This window comes from Callorhinus ursinus, unplaced genomic scaffold (genome assembly GCF_003265705.2).
Source record: "Callorhinus ursinus isolate GAN/ISIS: 27379988/994484 unplaced genomic scaffold, GSC_fseal_2.0 scaffold21, whole genome shotgun sequence".
Lineage (NCBI taxonomy): Eukaryota > Metazoa > Chordata > Mammalia > Carnivora > Otariidae > Callorhinus > Callorhinus ursinus.
Window position 1 is genome coordinate 213007 of NW_027397083.1, and position 23959 is coordinate 236965.

The following is a 23959-nucleotide window of genomic DNA, read 5'->3' on the forward strand; positions in this document are numbered from 1 at the left end:
TCAAGTGCACTTTTGGCAACCTTGAAAAGTGAAGTGTCTTTGCTCCACTCATTTCCTAACTGAACAAGAACAGAGCGAGCTGGGACAAGGAGAGGACAGGGGTGGAGAGCATTGAGGTCTCCTAGTTCCTTCCTCCCTTCTCACCTCAAGGTCACTCCGTCTTTCACCGAAGGGGGAAAAGTGAGAAAAAACAAAACAACAACAACAAAAAACAAAAAACAAAAAACCCTGGGATGCCTGAGTGGCTTGGTCGGTTAAGCGACTGCCTTCCACTCGGGTCATGGTCCCGGGGTCCTGGGATCAAGTCCTGCATTGGGCTCCCTGCTCAGCGGGGAGTCTGCTTCTCCCTCTGCCTGCCACTCCCCCTGCTTGTGTGTGTGTGCGCTCTCTCTCTGACAAATAAATAAAAATCTAAAACAAAGACAAAAACCCTATGTCGGTCTTGACCAAGACCTTTTGGGTTTCGGAGCCGGACAGCTCTGGTTCAGTTCTGGATGATTTGAGGTGAATCAGTTATTTCATTTAGGAATATATCATATTATCAACCTCATGGCAGGGGTGAGGTGGATGGGGATTGAATGAGACCGTGTAGGTCATGTGCTGGGCACACAGTAGGCACTTAATAAGTGGCCGTCTTTACTCTTACCAGGGAGGGCCCTGTGGAGAGGTAGTGAAAGCATTAGCGAGTAAGGAAAGGGTTAAGGTATAGGCAGGGAGAGGTAGGGGGCCCCTGACTGGGCTCTGAAACTATTCCCGGCCGACCTAAGTTAAGCGCAAAGCCAGAGTGAACAAGAGATAAGGGGATAGACCAGACCACCTGGCCCCGGATGTTAGGGAGTGCTTTTCTTTGGCGGCTACAGTGTAATCACAGAAAATGACCAAACCTCAAAGAACTAAGTCATTAAGGGGGTTATCAATAGCCCTTGCTCAAACCAAGATAGCACAAGCATCTCGAGGCCACAAGCTTCCCGGTCCGCTCTCAGTAAAAGACTGCCACCAAAAGCCCGCAGTGACAACCCATTCGGGACCCCCTCACTCAAGAGAGCTTTTTCTTTCCTTTCTGCTTTCACCTTCACTTAATAAACTTTCACTTCACTTCACCGTTTTGTGTCCCCAAGATTCATTCTTCGATTCTGTGAGACAAGAACCCTGTAACATTAGGGTAAGAACGCTAACTTTTCCTCACAGGACAGGAATTAGTTCTCATTCACTGCTTTCAAAACCTCAGAGCTATAAATAGTACAATTTAGAAAGCGAAATTAGCAACTGAAAAGGCGAAGATAAGAGAAAGGTATTCCTCCCCCCCCCCCGCCCCGCTTTCTTTTTTAAAATTCCCCCTAACAGGGTAGCGAGGGCTCTTGTCTTCGCCGAAATAGCTCAGTTGGGAGAGCGTTAGACTGAAGATCTAAAGGTCCCTGGTTCGATCCCGGGTTTCGGCAGGGTTTTTGCTGACACACCCCAGGACAGAACGAGGGCCTGCTCAGTTGAGTAGTCTCTCCCGTGGCCCTGCGGCTCTCTTAGTGCGCGTGCCCACCTCCCGCGCCTGCGCAGAGGCTTGGCTGGATGGATGGGTCCGTGTCTCTCAGCGTGTGTACCCGCTCCCGCGCGTGCGCAGCGGCAGTGCGGGACTCTCAGCGCCTGTGCCCTCCTCCGCGCGTGCGCACCGGCCGTGCGGATCTCCGCGCGCGCCCCGGGGAGGCGAAGGTGCTTTCATTCAGCACGTGGAGGGTACTGCGGGGTTGGGTCTCGTCGCCAAGCCCCGAGGGGTGGAGAGCCCCTCACCCGGTCTAAGACCGCACACTAAGCTCCTTAGTGTTTGTTCCCAGTACCGTCAGCTCGTAGGGCTGGCAAGTTTTTCTTGTGGGTGACAGACGTGCCGACAGCCTTAAAAACGTTTGTCTATACAGCCAGACCCGAAAACCAGGGCCCCGCCGGCGGGTCAGAAATCTGGTGAAGGATGGTTCCCAGCCGGAGATGTGACTCATAAGCACGTGTCTCTATCTGAAAGAGTCCTTGGAACCTGTTTTCTCACCGCTCCTTTAATAGACGGGGCGTGAACGATTGGTTAGGGCCAAACGCTGCGCAGTTACCGCCCGGAGCATTACTGTCAGGACTGACGACGGGGGTGCGGTTTTCTTGGTTATGGGTCTCCTGACGTTCCGGATATAAAAGTAAGTTTCAAGGAAAAAACATCCTAGGGCAAAGTAACATTCCAAGAGAAAGGTCTGAGCTTGGAAGACTCCTTATTAGGCACTTGGCGCATGCACGAAGTCCACTGTGGGTAGGGTCAGGCCTGGGTGGTAATCTCTCCCCACCCAGCGCGGAACCCAGGTGTGCTTTGCTTAACCCCCAACCTGCTCATCATGAGTGGTGTGAACACAGTCTCAAATTTGGTTTTGGAATTTAAAATAACCTCCGCCCGAACAGGGACTTGAACCCTGGACCCTCAGATTAAAAGTCTGATGCTCTACCGACTGAGCTATTCGGGCTCACGAAAGAGGCTCTTTTCTTGTCCTATCCGCAGTAAAATAGGCCACGTGGCCGCATTCTTTTCCTATTGAATTAACATCCCGAGTCCTTTTACTGATTGCCTGGGAGGTGAAACTGCAAAATCAAGATCCAGTGGGTGTTTGGCAGAATGGAATCTTTTTTCTCCCATCAGAGATAGACAATAAAAAGGAAATATCCGCCTGCCTCACCGGCCTCGTATCCAGGCAGGAACACCCTCCCCCCCCCCCCCCCCCCCCAGCAAGTGCTAGCATCCTAAAGGGAACATCCCCAGAAGAATTCTCCAGAGTTAGGACCTCTGGGCGTGCTTCTGGGTGAGCAGCGGCATTTTTAATTCCAGTGCTGGTCTTTGCAGAGCCCGGGAGCGTCTTGTGGGTGACAAGTTATGAATAATTGATTAGGTTTCCAATAATCTATTCAACAGGCGTTCATCGAGGGCCTGCCGCTCTCCAGCCTTTAAGCAAACTTAGGCTGCAAAGACCTAGTCCTGGTCCTCAGTGCGGCGACAAGACACGCTACCAGAAGCACCCAATCAATCACCTTGACGGTGGGAAACTGGCTTTTGCAGCGTTACCCTGCCGACACCAGAAGTAAGAGGCAGTAAAGTCTTCCAGGGGGGTGGTGAAGCCTGAACTGAGCTATGAAGGGTGACGGGGCCCCTGCAGACTTGGAAAGAATTCTGCCTGCCACAGTGTACCTTCAACACCTGTATAATGGGTCTATCTTTCCTCCTAGAATGTTTCTACTGTGAGGCAGATGGTGCCTGTATTGTCCCCAATGCCTGGCCAGTGGCTGGCACAGATCAAGTTCTCAAAAACTGCTGTGGAATGACTGAGGGCCATGGATCAGGAAAAACTTTTAGGGAAGGTTCGGAGAGCAGAATTGGTTCTTGGGAGTTTTTGTTTGGTAGAGAGAGGAGGAGAACATTCATGTCAAGGTGCATGATTTCCACAGATGGAATAATTTTGCCCTGAAAAAGTTCTTTGCCACCCTATTGTGCCACCCCATTGTATTTATTTTATAGTGCTTATTGTCATCAGAAATTCTGTTTATTTGCTTATTTATAAACCATCTCTTCCCATCACTCTGTGATGTAAGTGCTGCTGGACAGTAATCTTGTTGGTGAGGACCTTGTCTTTTTTGTTGTCCTTATTTTTGTTTACTTTTACTTAAAAAAAAAGTTTGCATTCCCACAGCCCCAGCGTTTAGAACAGTATTTGGCACATAGCAGGATCTTAAGAAATAACTGTTGACTATTTTAAAATGTTGAAGGTTTTTACTGCACAAGGTAGTATCGTTTTATACAGATCTTTTATTTCATTTTCCAAACCATCAATTTTGAGTTTGTTGCTATACGTTCTGTATCTGGCGAAAATATTAACACTCAGATTAAGACATCATTGCCATGTAACCATCCATCATACTGTCTGAGCCTAGGATTGCAAAACACGCGGAGAGCCCTAACGGTTCATCATCTTTCAACCCTCAGAAAATTCAGAGAGCATGACTCTCTTTTGGAAAAGCAGGGAAACCTTTACCAGAAGTGGGGTTCGAACCCACGAGGATATAAATCCATTGGATCTTAAGTCCAACGCCTTAACCACTCGGCCATTCTGGTACCCTTCGAAAATCACTTTTACTTTTCCGCAACTTGACCAATACAGAGCCGCTATAGTTTGAAAACAATAAAAAAATTTTATCGCCGATGTCAAAGAACAATATCGGGGAGGAAAAAAATCCCAGTAACATATCACATCATGCTAATTTCTCCACCTCCACTCACCAGAGACTCTGGGGCCCCCTGAAAGCGACTGGGAAGACTCAGATGGCGGGACTCCTACCACCTTGGCACGAGAGGACCCAACAGAGAGCTGGGATGAATTTTTCCTTTCCACAGCAGGGCAGTGGGATGCGGAATTTTAAATGGGTTAAGGTGTTTTGTTTTTGTTTTCCTTTTACTTCTTTCTTTTCCTTACACCAAAAGGAAAGCGACTCTGGTGGGACTCGAACCCACAACCTTTGAATGCCTCCATCTGTCTAGAAGTCCAATGCGCTATCCATTGCGCCACAGAGCCAGGTACTTGCGGGCCCTCCGCGCCGCTTACATCAAGGCAGGCACGGCGCCTGTCCCGGGACACTGGCTCCGGGCCAAGCCCGCCTTCCCCCTCGGAGATGCGGTGGAGCCCGTGTGGCCAAGGAGAAGCGTGGGTGGGAGCTGTGCTGGCAAGTCTGAGATCCCTCTGAAAGTTTCTCCCCGTAAGCGATAGCCGGGCATCAACTCCCCGTCTCCGTCCACGTTGGAAAGAAAAAGGTCTTTGTGTGCAGTTCTTCCACCCTGGAGAGCCACTGGAGTGCGCGGTTCCATAGTGTAGCGGTTAGCACGTCTGCTTTACGCGCAGAAGGTCCTGGGTTCGAGCCCCAGTGGAACCACAATGCTGTAATTATGCATTTTAGGGATATTTTCAGGTTTCCCTTCGCCAGCCAGATCTTGAATTTTACTCGGGGAAGCGAGAGACGCTACGGTTCCGCCCGGGGCTCGGCGCTGCGCTCGGCCGCGTCGGCTCCAGCGCGGTAGGCGCCCGCACAGATCCGCCGCTGAGGCTGCCCCCGTGTGGCGCCTCTGGGGAGGTGCAGCCGGTCAACCCCGCGCCGGTCACAGCGCGCCTCTGCGCCTGCGCCTTCCCGACCGTCCCGCCGTCCCCTCCCAGTCCCTGCGCGGGGGTCTAGGCTCACCTGCTCCTTCCTAAACCCTGCTCGGGTCATCTTTAAAAGTTGCTGCCACCACTCAGTGCGGGGGAAAGGGAGGATATTCGGAGGGTCACCTCCCTCCCTTGTTGATTACTCCAACTCCACTGACCTCATTATTTACTGAAATTAAAAATCTTCTTGAAAAATTATATGCACTTGTTAGACAATTCAGAGAGCCCCACATGTCTTACAGTAATACCCCCCTCTGACAAAGCTTTTCTCCTTAACCAAACGACCTGGGCTCCTCTGAGCCCTCCTCTCAACGAGGCCTGTCACCCTCGCCATGAGGACTTGAACAAACAGCAACACTAACAGGGTTTGTAGGCATCCCCAAGGTGACCCTAGGTCCATCTGAAGTGCTGCCTGAGAAAACTGACGGCTGCCCAATTTACTGTTGGTTTCAGCCAACACCTGAACACAGGGCCCCTGTCTCCCAACCTCTGTGGGAAGGTAAGGAGCCAAACTTCCGTTAGAGTTAAGAACCACATGGGGTTTATGGGGACCAACTCCACCTTTTCCAGATTTTTTGTAATTTTCCCTTCCCTGACTCTACTGAGCTCCGATAACACCCTTCCCTGTACCTTCATTCTGCTTTAAAATGCCCAGCCACTCCGTACAAATCGAAGTTGAGTGCAGTTCACGCTGAATACTTCACTCTTGCAATAGTGTATTACTGATTAAAATCTATGCTCTCCTTTTTAACTCGTGTTCAGCTTTCTCTTCGACACCTCCCATCTTTCAACTGCTAGAAGTTTCTTTTGTGACCCTTCAGGGATAGTCTTTGCATTCTCCAGTATAGATGTGCCTTTCCCTTTTTAGCCACTTAAGACTTTTGTACAAAAGATAGCATACCATAGGTACTGTTCCCCTCACCGCAACAATATTCTGGAAACCGTTCTGTGTCATACATAAGTCTGGTCATCCTTTCGATTCCCTTGTCTGGATGTATCACAAGTGTTTAGTCTGTGACATTTGATGAACAATTACATTGTATTCCGTCTTACAGACAATGCTGGTTGTGGATTTCCTTGCTCAATGGTTTTGGGGAGGATCAACATAAAGAATAATAATAGCAAAATCTTGACTAGGTATTTCCCATGTGGCTAGGCAGGAGTCTCAGTTGACTTAGGTAACAGTCACGATTATTGTATTATTGTCTAACCCATTTAGGAGACGCGGAAGAAGCATAGGGAGGGTAAGTGATCGCACAGGGTCACGCTAGTCAGGGACAGAATAAGGTATTCAACCTAGGCAGGCAGGGTATTGCCTTTGTGCCTTAGAAAAGGAATATGCTATATTTCTATGAATGTTGCTAATTTCACCTCTAAAGAGCTTGGACAATATTATGCTCTCACCAACATGAGAGTGCTTCCTTCACTTCTGTCTCTCTCAAAAAAATATTGATAGGTTTTCTGGTTTCTTTGCCTTTTGAAAGGGGAAAGTGTTTTAATTTATATGTGTTTTATCAGGGGAAGGTTGACTATTTTTTCATATGCTTAAAAAACATTCTCTTTCCTCCCTAGCTTCCTTTTTCCCTCCCTCCCTTCCTTTCAAACTATTATCTGTTCAATCCTTTTGTCCAAATTTCTTTGATATTGGTAATGTTTTCTTATTGATTTTTAGGTGCTTTTTATAAATATAGATTTAGATATGTTTTGCAGATGTATTTCCCAGACTTACCGTTTGCCTCTTAATTTTACTTTTGATAGTTTTTGCTATGCAGAAATTTAAAACTTTTAATGTAGTCAAATTCATTATCCTTTTGTTTATTTATTTTTGAGAGGTAGCTTTAAAATTTCTTTCCTAGAAAATGCTTCCCCATTCTGAGATTAAGTTCCAAAAATGATGCTATATTTTCTCCAGATTATTATTTACTTAAAATTTATTTGTTACATCTTTGGTCCTTTTGAGATCTCTATAAGTGGGTGCTATGGTCTGAATGTTTGTGAGCCCCCCAAAACACATATGTTGAAAGCGAATCCTCAATGTGTTGGTGTTGGGCAGGGGTTGGAAGGTCTTAATGAAGATAAAACCCTCATCAGTGGGATTAGTGCCCCTTTAAGAGAAAGTTCCCTCATCCCCTCTGCCATTTAGGACAGCAAGAAGACAGTGATCTGTGAACCAGGACGTGGTGTTTTCATCAGACCAAATTGGCTAGTGCCTTGACCTTGGACTTCCCAGCCTCCAAAACTGTGAGATAGATTTCTGCTGCTTATACGCCACCCAGTCTGTGGTATTTTTGTTACATCAGCCTGAACGGACTACGGCACTGGGTAAGCCATGAGATAGAACAATAGACCCCTGTAGAGGGATTTTATAAAGCACTCTGGAGGATTGGGATGTGTAAATCAGTCAATTTGGTAAAATCACATTTATTCCAAAAATCAAACTGGTCCTGCCAGTTACATGGTCTCTAGCTTCAAGTTCCTTAATATCCTTTCCTTAGAACTTTCTAGAAGCTCTGCTGATGTAGGCTTCCTCTCTGGTACTACTTTGGCTCATCAAACCACCTTCCTTCTGCTTTTCTGTGTCTCAGAGGCTGGGTTCATTCCCTTCTCACTAGGAGCATAGCTTTAGGTAGTGTGGTCGACTATAGAAGTTCAGCCTGTAGACTCCAGATCCAAACTGTGGGTTCAATCCTGGTTCTGTCTCTCTTGGTTGTGTGACCGTGGCACAGGACATAACCTGTCTGTGCTGTGTGACATTGGGTTAGTTGCTTAACTGTTCTGTGCCAGGGTTTCCTCCTCTGTAAAATGCGGATCAAGCTCAGCTTAAGATTCTGGAGAGGATTTAGTAAATTACTGTATGTAAAGCATTTCAATGAAATGCACGTAGCAAACACTTAGCAAATGTCATCTATCATCGTGATTATTATTACTAATTTGGCAGATAAGTCTGGTAAGTTTAGGTAGAACAATATGGTTTTCTCATAGGGACATTTTTAGAAAATACTAAGTGCTAAGAACATCAGCTCTGCATTTACTGGCCTCTCTTCTAGGCTTGCAGGGTGATATAGGAAAGACATTAGGATTCGAAGCCAACAGCCAAGAATTCTTGAGATGTCTTTGGTGCAAAAAGGCGGTTTTATTAAAGCCCGGGGACAGGACCCGTGGGCAGGAAGCACTGCACTGGGGTCCTGAGGAGCGGCACATTATATACTTTCAAGTTGGGAGGGGTTTAGGGAGAGTGTAAGCCTCCCAGGTATTTTGGAAACAAGGTTTCCAGGATCCTGAGGGGGCTTGCTCTTGTTAGGAAAGATCATTTGTTACTGTTTAGTAAAAACGCAGTCATGAGACCCTTCAGCTGTATATTGGTGGGTCATATGCTTGGGGGATGATTGCCAACATGTATCTGGGATGGTGGGGGGTAGAGTTAAAGGAAGTTTCCAAAGAAAATTTTATATGTTAAAGTAGACTTACAGGGTACTGGGGGTTGGGCTAAGATTGCCTTTTGCCCTTAGTAAAGTATCAACATCGAGGCAGTTGGGTTCCTAGACGAATGTCATTGCCTGTTTCAAGGACCTGTCAGTGGGCTCTAGGGATTAAGGAAGTGTAATACTTTTTCTTCTGCTTTTGTTTCTCACATTACAGGGGACAGCCTTCTCCCTCAGCCTCTTCGCGTTGTCTGTCCTCCATCTGCATCCTGGGGTCCAAGTTTCCCCTTTCCATGGGGGCACCGTTGTATTGGACGAGGGCCCATCCTAATGGCTTCACGTTCATGTGATTATCTCTATCAAAACACTGTCTCCAAATAAGGTCATGTTCTGAGGTCCTGGGGGTTAGGACCCCAGCAGATGAATTTGTGGGTGAGGGGACACCAGCCATGGCATAACTTGTCCAAAACAGAACATGCAATGTTGTCCTGCATTTCCCTTCTTGGTGAGTCATCTACTCTTCCCCACACCCCACCCCAGCCAGGGGCCCAGCATTTTCCCCATTTCCTCTTCCCTCTCCATCCACCCAGTACCAGAGCTGGCAGCCTCTTTTCTCTGTACCCGTTTCTCCCCCGCTCCACTGAGCTCGGCTCTCACTCACCCACTCCTTGGACTGCTGGGCGGCACCCAGTCTCTAGTCCTGTGCTTCTCCAAGGGACCAGAGCAACTTCACTAAAATGCAAATGGCATATCCCCCTGCCCCTCTCCCCCACAAACCCTCTGAGACGTGGTCTCCCTCTTCAGCCTACCCCTCACCTCATTTCCTCCCTTCCCTGGTGCCTGGGGTGCCTTTCCTGGCGCTTCTCCCCACTCCTCACTATCATCTTTGCAGAGCAGCTACTCCCTGTCCTTGACGGTTTGGAGACACTTCTGTCTCCTTTCCTGACTTCAGCCTGGGCATCCGTGCAGTTGGGAGCCCCTTCCAGTCCCCATTCAGTTCTGGGCATTAAAGCCCATGAGGTCAGGGCCTCTTGTTCATTCTTCTCTCTTCCCCTCCCCCCAGCCCCCGGTACTGTTAAAGGAAAAATTATTCTGACATTTAAAACAATAAGAAAGACTTTATTCAGGACCGTTGCCAGAGGTGTCAAGACTGTTGCCATAGGGGACAGAGACTGGGCTCAACTCTGAATACAGTAAAGTCAGCTGGAGACTTACAGCCACGGGGCAGTGTTGGGGGATGGAAAATTACTAAGCAGAGACATCAAGGTTAAGGGGATTCTCAGTAAACCGACATCACAGGATTCCTGGTGAAGGTAGGCCAGGGGTAATCCAATGTCAAAAGCAAGGAATGAGGAATTTGGTGTGATATTGATCAAAGGTGATCAGATGCCAAGAGTGGGGAGATTCTTGTTAAACTGACTCTGCAGTATTGTTGGGAACACCGGGCTGAAGACCGGATGGAGGCCAGGTCCAGGCATAGAAAAGAGGAGAGGGCTCCCGGGAGCCTGGCTCAAAATCTGGCCAAAAGAGAGTCTGCCACCACCCCACCCAGTTCCCAGTCTGTAATAGGCACACGATTCATGCCCATTGATTTTATTTAATGTATTTCTGAGTAAAGGGCCTTTAGAATAGTGGTGTTTTAAAATTTTGCTCTTCTTGTGAGTTAAATTTAATTCGGTTTCTTTTGTAACTTTTCCATCAAAGAGGAAACTCAGTGTTTTTGGAGTTTGTCTTTCAAGGTTTTCAAACAGAGTACTGACTTTGTAGAGGAATGTCTTGTCAGAAATCACTGTATTTTAAGCTTCAAAAAACAGGGTTTAATTATAGGCCTGAAACTATCAGGTATTTTTTTCTAGAAGATATAGGAGAAACCCTTTGTGACTACTGTTTAGACAAAAAATTTCTTAAATAGGACTCAAAAAGTGTAAAATAAACAATAAATTTAACTTCATCAAAATGTAAAAAAACAAAAACAAAAACAAAAAAAAACCTTCTACTTCTCTAAAAATACTCTTAAAGGAAAAGACATGTTACAGATTGGGAGAAAAATGTTTGCCAAAGGCTTATCTGATGAGTCTTGTGTTCAGAATTTATTAAAAAGACCTCTTATGATGCAGTAATAAGAAAACAAACAACCTAATACAAAAATGGTCACAGATCTGAGCAGACATTTCGCCAAAGACTACATACAAATGGCAGTCACGTGCATAAAAAGATGCTCAACATTATTAGTCATTTGGAAAATGCACAGTAAAATTGCACTACACACTTGTTAGAATACATAAAACACAAAAACTTAATGCTAACAATACTTAATGCTAACAATACCAAGTGCTGACAAGGATGAGGAGTAACTAGAATTTCTGAATGTTGCTGGTGGGAATGCAAATGGTAGCGCCACTTAGGAAAAGAATTTAGAAATTTCTGTAAAAGTAAACACACTTATTTTACCAGCAGTTCTACTTCTAGGTATTTATCCAAGGGATATGAAGGCATACGTTTACACAAAGATCTATGTGTAAATGTTTATAGCAACTTTAGTCATAATCTCCAAAAACTGGAACCAAACGAGATGTTCTTGACTGGTGAACAGGTAAGCAGATGGTGATACAGCCACGCCCTGGAAGACCATCAGCAAGAGAAAGGAATGAGCCTCTGATGCACACAGGAACGTGGATCTGTTTCAGAAGTGTTCTGTTGAGTGAGAGAAACCATATAGAAAAGACTAGATGATATAGGATTGTGTGTTTATAACATTCTGGAAAAGGGAAAACTACAGGCACAGAAAACAGATCAGAGATAGCATTCTGGAAGCCTGTGCAGGACTTGACATGATGGCCCAAGATCTCACATAGCTGAGGACGTTTTGCCTGTGGAGGAAGAGGGCAGTGTGGGTGCCAAGTGGCACGAGGGAGCTTTCTGAGGTGATGGAAACACTTAATATCTTGATTATAATGGCAGTTGTATGACTTTATATCTTAGTCAAATCTCATAGAACTATACACCTCAAAATGGTGAATATCACACTTCGATGAACAAAAAAGGTTGGGTTTATAGCACAGTGCAGGCTCTTAATAATGAAAACAGAATCAACAAACACATAGAAAAGTACTTGTTGGAGGAATGATGGAATGAAGTGGAAACTGGATTTCAGATTGAGATCGATGACAGGTTTTTTTTGTTTGTTTTTTTTTTAGATTTTATTTATTTGACAGAGAGAGACACAGCGAGAGAGGGAACACAAGCAGGGGGAGTGGGAGAGGGAGAAGCAGGCTTCCCGCGGAGCAGGGAGCCCGATGCAGGGCTCAATCCCAGGACCCTGGGAACATGACCTGAGCCAAAGGCAGATGCTTAACAACTGAGCCACCCAGTCTGCCTCGATGACAGTTTTTTAAAAAATTTTATTTCTTTATTTGAGACAGAGAGAGAGCACAGGGGAAGGACAGAGGGAGACGGAGAAGCAGACTCCCCCCTGAGCAGGGAGCCCCACACGGGGATCCATCCCAGGACCCTGGGATCATGACCTGAGCCGAAGGCAGATACTTAACCAACTGAGCCACGCAGGTCCTCCAAGACTGATAACAATTGTATGATTAATATGAATTGATAACTTTGTGGATAATTTTTGTGATCTTTTTCCATTTCTTGGGGGATAGTTGGAAAATAGGAACTGGGTGACAAAAGAAGGCTAAATCACAGGTGTACCAAACCTCCAGATACAGAAGAAGTCTCTATGCGACTGTGTTTAAAGCACAGAAGAAACGATTTTGGTGTGTGTGGGGGTAATTTTTAAGAAGAAAAAATAACTTTGTGGGGGATAAGGAGAAGGAATATGGGTTCAAGGCGTCAGAAGCTCTGCATCATTTTTCAGACTATCCATGGGAAACGAGAAGTGAGACAGACCAATCCAGTCAGAATTGTACAGCATCTTAGTGGCTGCCCAGTGTCACTTGAGCCCCAACAAGTCCCCCCTCATCCTGAGAGTCAGGGGTGAGTAGGGTGGCGCAGGCAGGGTGGAAAGTGTAGAAAAAAACCAGACACAAAGAAAAGATGTCGGGGAGCGAAGGGAGAGAGAGACAGTGGGAGCCTAGAGAGAAGGAAAAGAAGATGGAGGAAGGCAGGAGGAAGAGAAAGAAGGAGAAGAAAAGAGATGTCACCATGAAGGGAGGTGTCCAGTGTCCTTCGTAGTTACTTCCGGTGTCCCTCCTCAGTACCACTTTTTAACCAACTTGCCTCTGAGCTTTTCGTCTTCAGGGCTGACCTCTCCTTGATAAGTTGTATATTAAACAGAATGTAAACAATAACTGCTTTAAAATGGCTTGGTGCCAATTTTCATTTCTTTAGCCAAGGTGTGTGTTGCCTTTGACTTCGGTTCTTTCTCAAAGGCACATAGTTTTACAAAGTGATTTTTCAGTGCCACGCAGTTGTTCAACACACAGGGCTGAGGAGGATGTGAAGGCCCTTGGTCCTTTGGGAGCCCCGCCTTCCCCAATTTCCGTGGACTTTCCGCCTGCTGGAATCTCCTGGTTTATTCAGACAGGCCCATGGACCCTCGGATTCAGAACATGGCTCCTTGTAGTGTGGCTGCTTCCCGTTCCCTGAGTGCTGACCTTGCGCAGGGGTAGTAAAGGGACCAGATCAGGGTCTGAGGATTTGGTAATCAGAACTGGTGGTGGCTTGGAGGCTTCACAAAGTCCAACCAGAGAATATGTCCCTGCCCAGTGCTTTCCAGGCTCTTTTCACTGAAGCACGTGCTAATATCTATGTTTTATTTCCATCAAGACCACTATACTCAAGTACATATCCAAAATAAAGGTTTGAGGAAACAGTGCTTTTTTATTATTTGAAGAATTCTGTGCTTTTTTTATTCTCCCCAAGACTATTCAATTTCATTAGCAACAACAACAAAAAATGCGTGTGCAGACCTTCTAATGACAGCACACCCCTTAGAGTTTCTGCAGTGTGAAAAACACTGACCTGGAGCACAGCGCTCAAAGTGTGGTGAGACACAGGCCGCTCACACCAGGACCACCTGGAGGTGGGTGTGGGCTCCTGGTATCCAATGACAACTCTTGAATCTCCTGGAGATGGTGCCTGGGACTTTGCAATTTAACTACAGGGCTAGGTGATTCTATGCCCACTGAGGTTTGGGAACCACTGGCCCCAGAGCACATAGGCTGCTCCTAGCAGAGGTTTCCAACTCTGATCTGTGGAGCCCTGAGGACTAGAGTGGATGCACCTCTGGGAGACATCTACAGACTGCTCCTCTTGATCTGTGTAAGAATTCATGAGCAAAGTCATTTCTGCTTCTCAAAGAAAGATCTGAAATTTGGGGGAAAGAAAATGCATATGATAAGCGTTTTGAGGCTTTGTCTCTCGAAATAAAAATCTCAGTTAAGTTCTGTCTGCCAAAGGGAGAATCACGGAAAGGGAATGGCTCCCTTTAGTGGTAAGGAAACATTACAGAACATTTTGCTTCATAGACACTGGTCCTAATTCAAGAGGAGCCTCTTTAGAAATACAGCTTCCCAATGTGGGAGATATTGAACAGTTTAGCAAAAACTTAAGTATCTTGTATTAGAATCCATATGTTGAAAGATTGTTGTCAAACAAGGCATGCTTATCACCTTGAAGGAGAAGAAACATATTTTCTTGGAAATGGATTTTAATGTATACCACTTGTCTCTAAAGTACCATAGTTTTTTAAAAAAGATTTTATTTATTTATTTGGAGAGAGAGTGCGAGCTGGGGGAGGGGCAGGGGGCAAGAGAGAATCTCAAGCAGACTCCATGCTCAGTGTGGAGCCGGACATGGGGCTTGATCTCAAGATGCTGAGATCATGACCTGAGCCGAAATCAAGAGTTGAACACTTAACCAACTGAGCCACCCAGGTGCCCCTGAAGTAGCATAGTCGTGGGGTGCCTGGTTGGCTCAGTTGGAACACTTGATCTCCGGGTTGTAAGTGCGAGTCCCAAGTTGGGTGTAGAAATTATTTAAATAAATAAATAAATAAATCTTAAAAAAATAATAAAGTACCATAGCCTTTTGGAACACTATAATTAATTGTCTCGTGTGTGTGTGTGTGTGTGTGTGTTTTAAAATGAACTACATGTTATATGTTTTTTCCTTGTACTAAGCAGTCTATATGTAGGCACACATATGTGTATATAAGGACACACATCACATAAACATATTTTTTTGTCTTGTGAATCCTCAATTCATTATTTGCCTCTAGAAAGTAAAGACTAAATGCTAAAAAAATGTATAAGGAAGGGAAGTTTAATTTTTAAGAAAAGCATGACTTTTTTGTAATAAAAAATGATTTTTAAGTGGGGGTAGGAGGGTGAGCAAAATAGGTGAAGGGGATTAAGAGTTACAAACTTCCAGTTATAGAATGAATAAGTCACTGAGATGAAAAGTACAGTGTACGGGCGTCTGGGTGGCTCAGATGGTTAAGCGTCTGCCTTCGGCTCAGGTCATGATCCCAGAGTCCTGGGATCGAGTCCTGCATCAGGCTCCCTGCTCCTTGGGAGCCTGCTTCTCCCTCTGCCTCTCTCTCTCTCTCTCGGTCTCTCATGAATAAATAAATAAAAAGTTTAAAAAAAAACAAGTACAGTGTAAGGAGTACAGTCAATAATGTTGTAATAACTTCACATGGTGACAGGTGGTGAGTACACCTATTGTGGTGTACAGAATAGTGGAATCACTATGCGGTGCACCTGAAACTAATGTAACATTGTATATCAAACATACTTAAATAATAAAAATTTTAAAAAATGATTTACAAGGATGAAAATATCTATTACTGTTGACAAAAGAGCATACTGGTTAGGGCAGAATGTGATTCTGTATTCTGGTTGAAAGAGAAGTTTGAATTGTTCTTGCTGTTTTTGATACCTGAGTAATTAGATATAAAAGTCGAGGCTGAAGTCAAAAGTGAGGTGAATGATTTTAATTCTAGGCAGGAAGTCATAACCACCCCCAAAGAAGCAAATGCAGATTTTCAAAAGATCTTCCAACTTTAGTAAAGCACCCACGAGTCCAGGATCTGGCATAAGCAAATGTGAATTTTGCTAATAATGTCTGCCTTGCTTTGCCATACTGATATGTTCCATCCTTCCATACCTGGGTCTCTCGGGCTACCTTTGACAGCTTGGGCTTGGACTCATCCCTCACATCCACCCACCGCAGCTTTCCTGTTCTATATCTCCTCTACTCTAGGAGGACACTTGGTGCCTTTGACTAATCCAATAAACCATCTGAAATTAATCCCCAGAGAGGTACCACTAAGAATAGACTCAGAGATGTCCCATCTCCACCATCACCACCAGCAGATTATTATGACCATACAGAGATGTATCTAACTTCTGAAGTGGTGGCATTCTGTCTAACTTGTCCCTTCTGAACTGTGTCTAACTTATGAAATATTCCAAGAGTAGGGATTTGGGGCCAGCACCAGGGGAGGAACACTAGGCCCTGATAGAGATGCTTGGGATTGGCTATATTTTGAAGCAGATTTCCCTTGCTTGTGTTTTTCTCAGAATTAGGCTATGTACATGGCTCTTTACTTCCCTTCACACATCCGTCAGAGATTGCATGGGAGATAAGAATGGGATCCAAATGCAATCCAAATTTTAGCTGACTACCAATTTCATCTATTTGCTTGACAAATAAATAGGTTGCCAGGAGACCAACTCAGATATGATATTGTTTTCTATTCTCTTAAAGAGGAGGCCTAGGTGATGAAAAGTCATTGATTCTTCAGCCTTTGCTTCTTGTGGATTCGAGTCAGGCACATTCTAGCAATGCACACAGGACAAGATTCCTTTCTCTGGAAGGCTGCCTGGGAATGAATGGCTGGAAAATGATGCTGAAATTCTCAGAGGGGACTGAAACCTAAGGTATCTGCTCCTTGGTCAGATGAAGACATGCAAGCACCTTTCATAATACTACAATAAAGGAGAAATGTTTATGGATGAGCTTGTCTCAGACCCTAGGAAATCCAGTATGAGGCAGCAGGAGTAGTAAAACATGCACTTAGCTGAGGCTCATACCTCAGATCTAGCCTTGCCTCTGTCATTCATTAGCTAAGGAAACTTTGATAAAGCATGAAACTTACCTCAGTTTCTGCAAGGGAAACCCAGAGGCTTCCATAGAAAGATGCAACCCAGATCCTCCAAGGTTGGCAATGGAAACTGATTTCCACAAAGGAGGGTGGCTGGACTTTCCAGCCTTGACTCCTGGTCCCTGGACATCATTTTACTAATTACTGGTTGGCCAACAACAGCCACAACTCAAGACCTGAGAGGAAACTTTCTCTCAGACCTTATTTCCTCACCTGTGAAGCTCACCTGAGGTGTTTGGGCAACATAATCTTTGGAGTCTCATTAAGAGCTGACAATTTATGGGTCTGAGATTCTGTGTTGTCAACAATCTCACCAAGAGAAAACCTTTCAGAGAAGATCATTTGAGGCCACCCTTATTAGAAGACGCTATTGAGGGACAAAGGGAGAACTTTGGTCTCAAGATGGCCTATTGATTGGGGTCTTCTACTGTGTTGTGAGAAAATACTTTTCAGTTCTGACTTTCAATCCGGATTTCATAGCATCTATTCTTTTTCAGAAGGTCCAAGTCTTCTCCTCAGTCTCTTCATGGATGACTTCATCTCCTGGTTCCGCAAGGTGTAGATCATGGGGTTCAGGACAGGGATGATGACCGTGAAGGTGATGGAGACAGCTCTGTCCATGGGGAGGGCAGTGAAGGGCCGGGCATAGACATAGATGCAGGGCACAAAGTGCAGAGTCACCACAGTGATGTGGGCTGTGCAGGTGGAGATGGCTTTCCTCCCGCCCTCTCCAGCGTGAGACCTCAGCATCATCAAGATGACTGTGTAGGACACAAGGAGGAAGACAAACCATAGTGTAGAGATTAAACCATTGTTGGAAATCATTAAGATCTCAAGAGCAAATGTGTTGGTGCAGGCGAGTGTGAGGACCTGGGGGACATCGCAGTAGAAGCCAGCAACGACATTGGGCCCACAGAAGGGGAGGGGCAGCAACAGGGAAATCTGCACGATGGAGTGAACAAAGCCCCCCACCCAGGAGGCCACAATGAGGGCAGTGCATCGCCCCCTACTCATGATGGTCACGTAGTGCAGGGGCTTGGAGATGGCCATGTAGCGATCAAACGCCATGACAGAGAGAGAAAAAATATCTGCCCCACCGAGAAGGTGGAAGAAGAACATCTGAGTGATGCAACCGTTGAAGGAGATGGTCTTTGTCCTTGACAGAAGGTCCACGAGGACCTTGGGAGCAGTGATGGAGGAGAAGCAGATGTCCAAGACTGAGAGATTGCGGAGCAGGAAGTACATGGGGGTGTGAAGGCGGGACTCACAGGTCACAGTGACCATGATGAGGAGATTTCCCATCACAGTTGATGTGTACACCAAAAATAACAAAGCAAATAAGACCAAGCTCAGCTCTCGGGACTGGGTCAGTCCTTGAAAAATAAATTCTTTCACTCTGGTGTAATTTCCCTGCTCCATTGTATCATGTTTTTTCTTCTTCAACTACCTGGGGAGAAAATAGGAAAGAGAAGGTATTCATTAAAAACAAAAGGAATGTAAGATATAGGACTGGAATGCCTCAGGGGTTATTTTTACAATTATTTTCCTTTTGATCAGGGATGCTACAATTTGGTAAGTTATCCCCAGTAGATGGAGTTTTTTTGAGTGCTTTCAGAGCAAACCAAAGAGTGGGTTTCCAATGGAGGTAATTAATTGAAACACCAAAATCAGCATGCTATTAAGTTCTTATTAAATTTTTCTACAGTTGCATAATTTTACATATTCTACATCCCTCTTGAAAAGCCACTAGGTGGTCTGAGAATTGAGGAGAATAGTTTTGTTTTGCAATGAATACTCCTGTATCTAATTGTTAGGAAGTGGGAAACACACAGGGGAGAAGTATAAAACACAGTCTCATGGAAGCTTAGAGAGTCCTCTCTCATCACCTTCCACAGTAGACAATCTGTTTGGCATAGTCTGTGCAAAATTTCATGGTACTTGATGATCAGCACTGAGTTAAAGCAAGGAAAACAATTTCCAGTTTGCTTTCCCCCTAGGACAAACAGGTTTGCCGTAGCTAACACAATTCGAGCACATGCTGCTTTTGTTTTCAGTTTTTCTTCCCTTTGGTGTCTTGTTCTCTTTTGTCCCTGGGACTTGGCAAGTCATAGCTACAGTCCCTGCTCCACATAATGTTCTTGGCAAAGACTTTATCGCCCGGCCACCGGACAAATGGCTTTTTCTTGGGCTCCCTCCTTCATCACCTACATTTGGACGGCACTTCCTCTCACCTCACTATTCGTAAAAGCTTCAGTTTTGTGCAAAAAAGCACAGATTTTAGAACCAGTAGACCTAAATTTGAATACAGATTCTCTATTAACTGAGTAGGTGGCTCAGTGCATAGGTGACTCTGAGCTTCCATTTATCATCAGTAAAAGTGGGTATAATCACGTTTGTGTCATAGGGTTGTGAAGTTTGAATGGATTTATTTCATTCTTTAACCTGAGTTCCCACAGACACAGGTCCCCTCATATAGCAGCTGCTGACATTTTGCAGGGCCAGTCTTCTCTACAACAGTATTTGGAAGATGTTGTTACGCTTTTCCTATAAAAGATAGTTTTTTGAAATAATTGCAACGATGATCAAATGTAGCATTTAAAAAGCAGTTATGTTCCATACAATGGAATATTATTCAGTTATAAAAAGAAATGAGCTATCGAGGCCATGGGAACAAAGAGGAACCATAAATGCATATTGCTAAGTGAAAGAAGGTCACCTGAAAAGGTACACACAGTATGACTCCAACTATATGACGTTCTGGAAAAGGCAATCTGTAGTGGAAAGATTAGTGGTTGCCAAAGGCTGTGGTGTGCAGGTGGGGAGGGAGGAGTAGGTGAAGCAAAGGGGATATTTAGGGATTTTTATTTTTAATCATGGATACATGGCATTATGCATTTGTCAAATCCACAAGAATGAATCCTAATGCAAACTAAGGACTTTAGTAAATAAATGTATCCATATTGGTTCCTCCGTTGTTAATGAATGTAGCACACATTAAGGCAAGATGTTAATAATGGGGAAACTGCTGGGGACAGAGAATGTGTGGAGCTCTCTGGATTTCCTGTGTAATTTTTCTGTAAGCCTAAACTGCTCTAAGAACTAAAATTTATTAATTTTTTAAAAAGCAGATATACCAAAGGATAAAACAATTTAGAACATTTACATTTTATAAGAAACATGTTTTTAAAAAAATTTTATTACCAAGCTTCATTTTTTTTTAATTTTTTATTGTTATGTTAATCACCATATATTACATCATTAGTTTTTGATGCAGAGTTCCATGATTCATTGTTTGTTCATAACACCCAGTGCTCCATGCAGAACGTGCCCTCCTCAATACCCATCACCAGGCTAACCCATCCCCCCACCCCCCTACCCTCTAGAACCCTCAGTTTGTTTTTCAGAGTCCATCATCTCTCATGGTTCGTCTCCCCCTCTGACATACTCCCCTTTTCTTCCTCTCCTGTTATCTTCTTCTTTTCCTTTTTTCTTAAAATATGTTGCGTTATTTGTTTCAGAAGTACAGATCTGTGATTCAACAGTTACCAAGCTTCATTTTCTGTAAATCCTAATTCAGTGCTTTCTGCCTGCTTCCCAGCCTGTTGTAATGTAAAGAGAACATTTACAATAAGTACTGCTTTGGGTGGTGACCATCATCTGCCTTTTGTGGTTTGGTCAACTGCTTACGATAAAATTGCCCTTTGCTGCTCTCTCTCTCTCTCTTTTTTAATTTAATTTTATTATGTTATGTTAGTCACCATGCAATACATCATTAGTTTTTGATGTGTTTGCGTATGACTCCCAGTGCTCCACACAGCTCCCTCTTAAAAAAAAAAAAGTCAGCTTTGTTAAGGAGTAACTTGCATATAATAAACTGCACATATTTAAGGGGCACAGTTTGGTGCCTTTTGACAAATACATACACCTGTGAAGCCATCCCTACAATTAGGATGAGGAACATCCCCCATCCACCCCCAAAAGTCTCCTTTGGAGAACTGTGGAATTCTTGGCACATAATGACTCTGCCCAAACCTCTGCACCGAGACAGGATCCGTTTATCAGGGCCTCGGGCAGCAGAGGGCTGCGTCCTTAGGATGACCCCAGCCTCCCATCAAAACGCAGGCCTGAGAAAGCACAGAGCTGCCAGGAGCATTTACTGCCTGTTCCAGCTGACATGGGGACATAGGCCCCTGACCTCCCTTTCTCAGAGCATTTACTAAAAAGGGCTTGCAACTGTGAATGTGGATTTCTTGCAACGCAGTTTTTCTCAAGGACCTGAGACCTGTGCCTTTGAACGTGATCATCTGGAAGGACTGGGCTCTCTCTCCCTGTCTCTGTGCGAGGTCAGAATCCTGACTTCTGTAACTGTGGGCCAGCAGACGGAGCAGGACTAGTCTCAGGGACACTGACCGGCCCTTTGCCATCTTTCCCTTCTCGGAGGCTCTCCTCTTGCTCATTCCCCGTCCAGAACGTCTGCCCAGTCACCGCTGTACAAATGAAGAGGAAACTCACTTTCCCCCCACGGCAAGCACTTAACTGAATGCAGTCCTTGTCACCACTTCTTCCCTCCGTATTCTGTCCACACTGAAGCCAGCCAGGTCCTGCCGCGCAGTACGGGGGTTCTCTGCTCTCACTCTACTCTCTCTCTCATTTCCTCATCAGAACGCAACTGCTCCTTCACTAACTTTCTGTTCTCTTTCCTTTGAAGCCCAAGCCACAAACACTAATTTCCTAGGCTTTCTGCCAATGATCTCTTGACTCATCAATAAGTCTCAAGAGAATTTCATTGCCTTCAAATCTTTTCTTTTTTAAAAGGGCCATTTTCTTCAGAGTAAAGGTTTTTTTTTTTTTTAAATATATTAAAAATAAAATGATCAGAACACATGCAGTGTTTTAGAGAATGCACGGAGGATTTTGTTTTGTTTTGTTTTGTTTTTTTTGAACTATGGCAGGGAATAATGTGGTGCAGAGAAAAGACAGGAGCTTTGGTGGAATCACGGAGCAGCGGTGGAATCATTAAAGGCAGTGAACTCCAGGAGGGTCAGTCTGTTCATCAGTGAAACGGGAGCATTTGCTGCCCTAAGTCCTTTTGAAAGTAGGCGAGGTCTGCACAGCACACAACAATATTAAGTGGACCCACTGATCTGGGTGATTTCTAGGCATTTGGAGCTTTAATGCTGAATAGTTTTAAATAATATTGCCTCAGTTATCGTATGACTAGTCAAGACTGTGTGTTCTGCCCAGTGCCTACCAACAGTTAAATCCCAATTAACCTCAGATTGTTTCTTGATATTTAACTATAAGCTAACTGGTGGTGGCAAGAAAAATCGCTGACATCAAGAATTCCCAGGGGCAGTGGGTCGTAGCGGCGGAGAGAATGGACTTTGAAACCCACGTGCATGAGGGTCTGTGCAGACAGTCACGAGCGTGACCAAGTCAACAAAATCACCAAGAAATACCCCAAACGGTGCTCTTTTGTGCACAAAACGGATGTGCAACTAGGAACATTAAGCGTGGAGAATGGAAGGATGAAAGAGAGCCCCTGTGTGTGGATGTGAGTGTTTGGAACAAAAAAAGAAGAAAGAAAACAGACAAGTGTCGTTTATACGTTGGCTTTGGTTTTTGTTTTTGGCAAGAACAAACTCAAGGTCCCAAAGTGCTTCTTCAGAAACATGTCTGGGTAGAGCCATCTTAATAGAGGCTTACTGAGTGGCACAGAATCCCCAGCCTGAGGGAACCCCCAGCCCCACTGTCCAGCACACCTTGCCACCCTGTCTCTTTACAACTGATTTCCCTGTATGCTCTTCAAGTCACCTTCCTCATATTGAAGAATGAGGAAGAGTTTCTTTTCTTTTTTTTTAAGAAGAGATACATTTTATTGTATATATATATGTATGTATATATATATATACAGATTTTATTTATTTGTCAGAGAGAGAGAGAGCACAAGCTGGGGGAACTGCAGGCAGAGGGAGAAGCAGGCTCCCTGCTGAGCAAGGAGCCGGACTCAGGACTCGATCCCAGGACCCTGGGATCATGACCCGAGCCAAAGGCAGACACCCAACTGACTGAGCCACCCAGGTGTCCCATCACTACAGTTTCTAGCTTTAATATACGTAACAGAATATACAGGAGCATTATTAATATTCAAAACACTTCCATAATTCACAGTGATATTTCAAAATTGGCTGTGCATGGGCCCATATGCACAGACATACAGTCAGACACACGAGCACACACCAAAGAGCCCTCATAATGAAATGACCTCATTAAAGGTCCCAAACTCGAATCCCTACCTGTTAGACGTAGAGCTGACCTTAGGAGACACCAATTGTCAAGGAATATTCTCCTTTAAGGCAGACATGCATCTGAGGATTGGTTGGGTCAGGATCTTCTTTCCTCCTGTCAGAGGCAAAGGGCAGCTCCAGGAATCGCCTCTGCATGGTCCTACCACAGTCCTAGCACGCTGCCCTGTGGTGCCCCTGACATGAGTACCGGTCTCTCAGCCCCAGACTCGACAGAAGCTCACACAGGGAATTATTTTTGGATGTGACTACTAACTCGAGTAGCCAGACTTTCCTTTTGGGAGGAAGCTCCCTTGAGTGTTATTAAGAAGTCATGCAGTGAAGGACACACATTGTTGCAGTTTTCCTAATGTAGGGGAGGAGATGAGTCCTCTTGGACCTTGGGCTTAGAGCCCAAATATCTTTGCCTGAAGGAAGAGCTCACAGGGGACAAACAGGAGTCTGCTTCCTTAAGAGGTAGGAACTCAGGGAAAATGAACAGAACTCCCAGTGGAGTGTGTGTCAGACCATTCCTTTTTTTTTCTTTCTTTCTAGCAGATGGTTTGCTTGTTGTCCTATTGATATACATAATCAGAAGCATCATAAAGATTGGGAAATGCATTTTCTCCTTGTTTCCCGCCAAACTTCTCATATGAAGAGGAAATATAAGCAGATAGAAGATATGTTGGTACTATTCATTCATCAAATATCTAATTGCAAAATACTTACTGAGCGTCTACCATGTTCCAGGCCCTATGATTCCAGAGGTCCCAGAGTTGCATGTTGCTTCTCATGTCATTCCCTCTATCATTTTTGAAACCTTGTCTCTCACCATAGATCTACGGATGGTCTCACTTGGATATTGTATAGCTCCAACTGAAGACATCTATAGTAGGGTTGCCTGGCTGGTTGAGTTGGTAG

General features: G+C 44.8%; 2 protein-coding genes and 5 non-coding genes across 9 annotated transcripts in view; 3 read left to right on the top strand and 4 right to left on the bottom strand.

Annotated features, from left to right (window-relative positions):
• The first annotated feature begins 1366 nt into the window (after window positions 1-1366).
• On the top strand, window positions 1367-1439 carry TRNAF-GAA (transfer RNA phenylalanine (anticodon GAA)). The gene has a single exon. It is a non-coding gene; the product is annotated as a tRNA-Phe (tRNA).
• A 259-nt stretch (window positions 1440-1698) lies between these two features.
• Window positions 1699-23959, top strand: part of LOC112829289 (olfactory receptor 5AN6-like) — a 176941-nt gene continuing 154680 nt past the window's right edge. The window contains exons 1-3 of one of the 2 annotated variants that reach the window (XR_012381870.1): window positions 1699-2171; window positions 2933-3098; window positions 4295-4556. The gene's annotated coding sequence lies outside the window, so the exon portion shown is untranslated. Of the gene's footprint in view, window positions 2172-2932; window positions 3099-4294; window positions 4557-23959 lie in introns of those variants that run through there. The other variant, XM_073904892.1, reaches the window with a different exon arrangement.
• Window positions 2417-2489, bottom strand: TRNAK-UUU (transfer RNA lysine (anticodon UUU)). Its single transcript has one exon. It is a non-coding gene; the product is annotated as a tRNA-Lys (tRNA).
• On the bottom strand, window positions 4044-4126 carry TRNAL-UAA (transfer RNA leucine (anticodon UAA)). Its single transcript has one exon. It is a non-coding gene; the product is annotated as a tRNA-Leu (tRNA).
• On the bottom strand, window positions 4498-4583 carry TRNAR-UCU (transfer RNA arginine (anticodon UCU)). The gene is given in 2 exon segments: window positions 4498-4533; window positions 4547-4583. It is a non-coding gene; the product is annotated as a tRNA-Arg (tRNA).
• TRNAV-UAC (transfer RNA valine (anticodon UAC)) lies at window positions 4866-4938 on the top strand. Its single transcript has one exon. It is a non-coding gene; the product is annotated as a tRNA-Val (tRNA).
• LOC112829565 (olfactory receptor 4D9-like) lies at window positions 15600-23166 on the bottom strand. Of its 2 annotated transcripts, none has more exons than XM_073904890.1 (2): window positions 23051-23166; window positions 15600-18201 (listed from the first exon to the last, which is right to left on the bottom strand). In XM_073904890.1, exon 2 carries the CDS (start codon window positions 18171-18173, stop codon window positions 17238-17240), a length of 936 nt encoding a protein of 311 aa, XP_073760991.1. In that variant the 5' UTR covers window positions 18174-18201; window positions 23051-23166; the 3' UTR covers window positions 15600-17237. The 2 variants fall into 2 exon arrangements, with proteins under 2 accessions (XP_073760991.1, XP_073760992.1); XM_073904891.1 differs by lacking the exon at window positions 23051-23166 and adding an exon at window positions 21292-21380.

Bases quoted from the DNA above. Each gene is read 5' to 3' on its own strand.
- LOC112829565 (XM_073904890.1), bottom strand. From the start codon at position 18,173: ATGGAGCAGGGAAATTACACCAGAGTGAAAGAATTTATTTTTCAAGGA.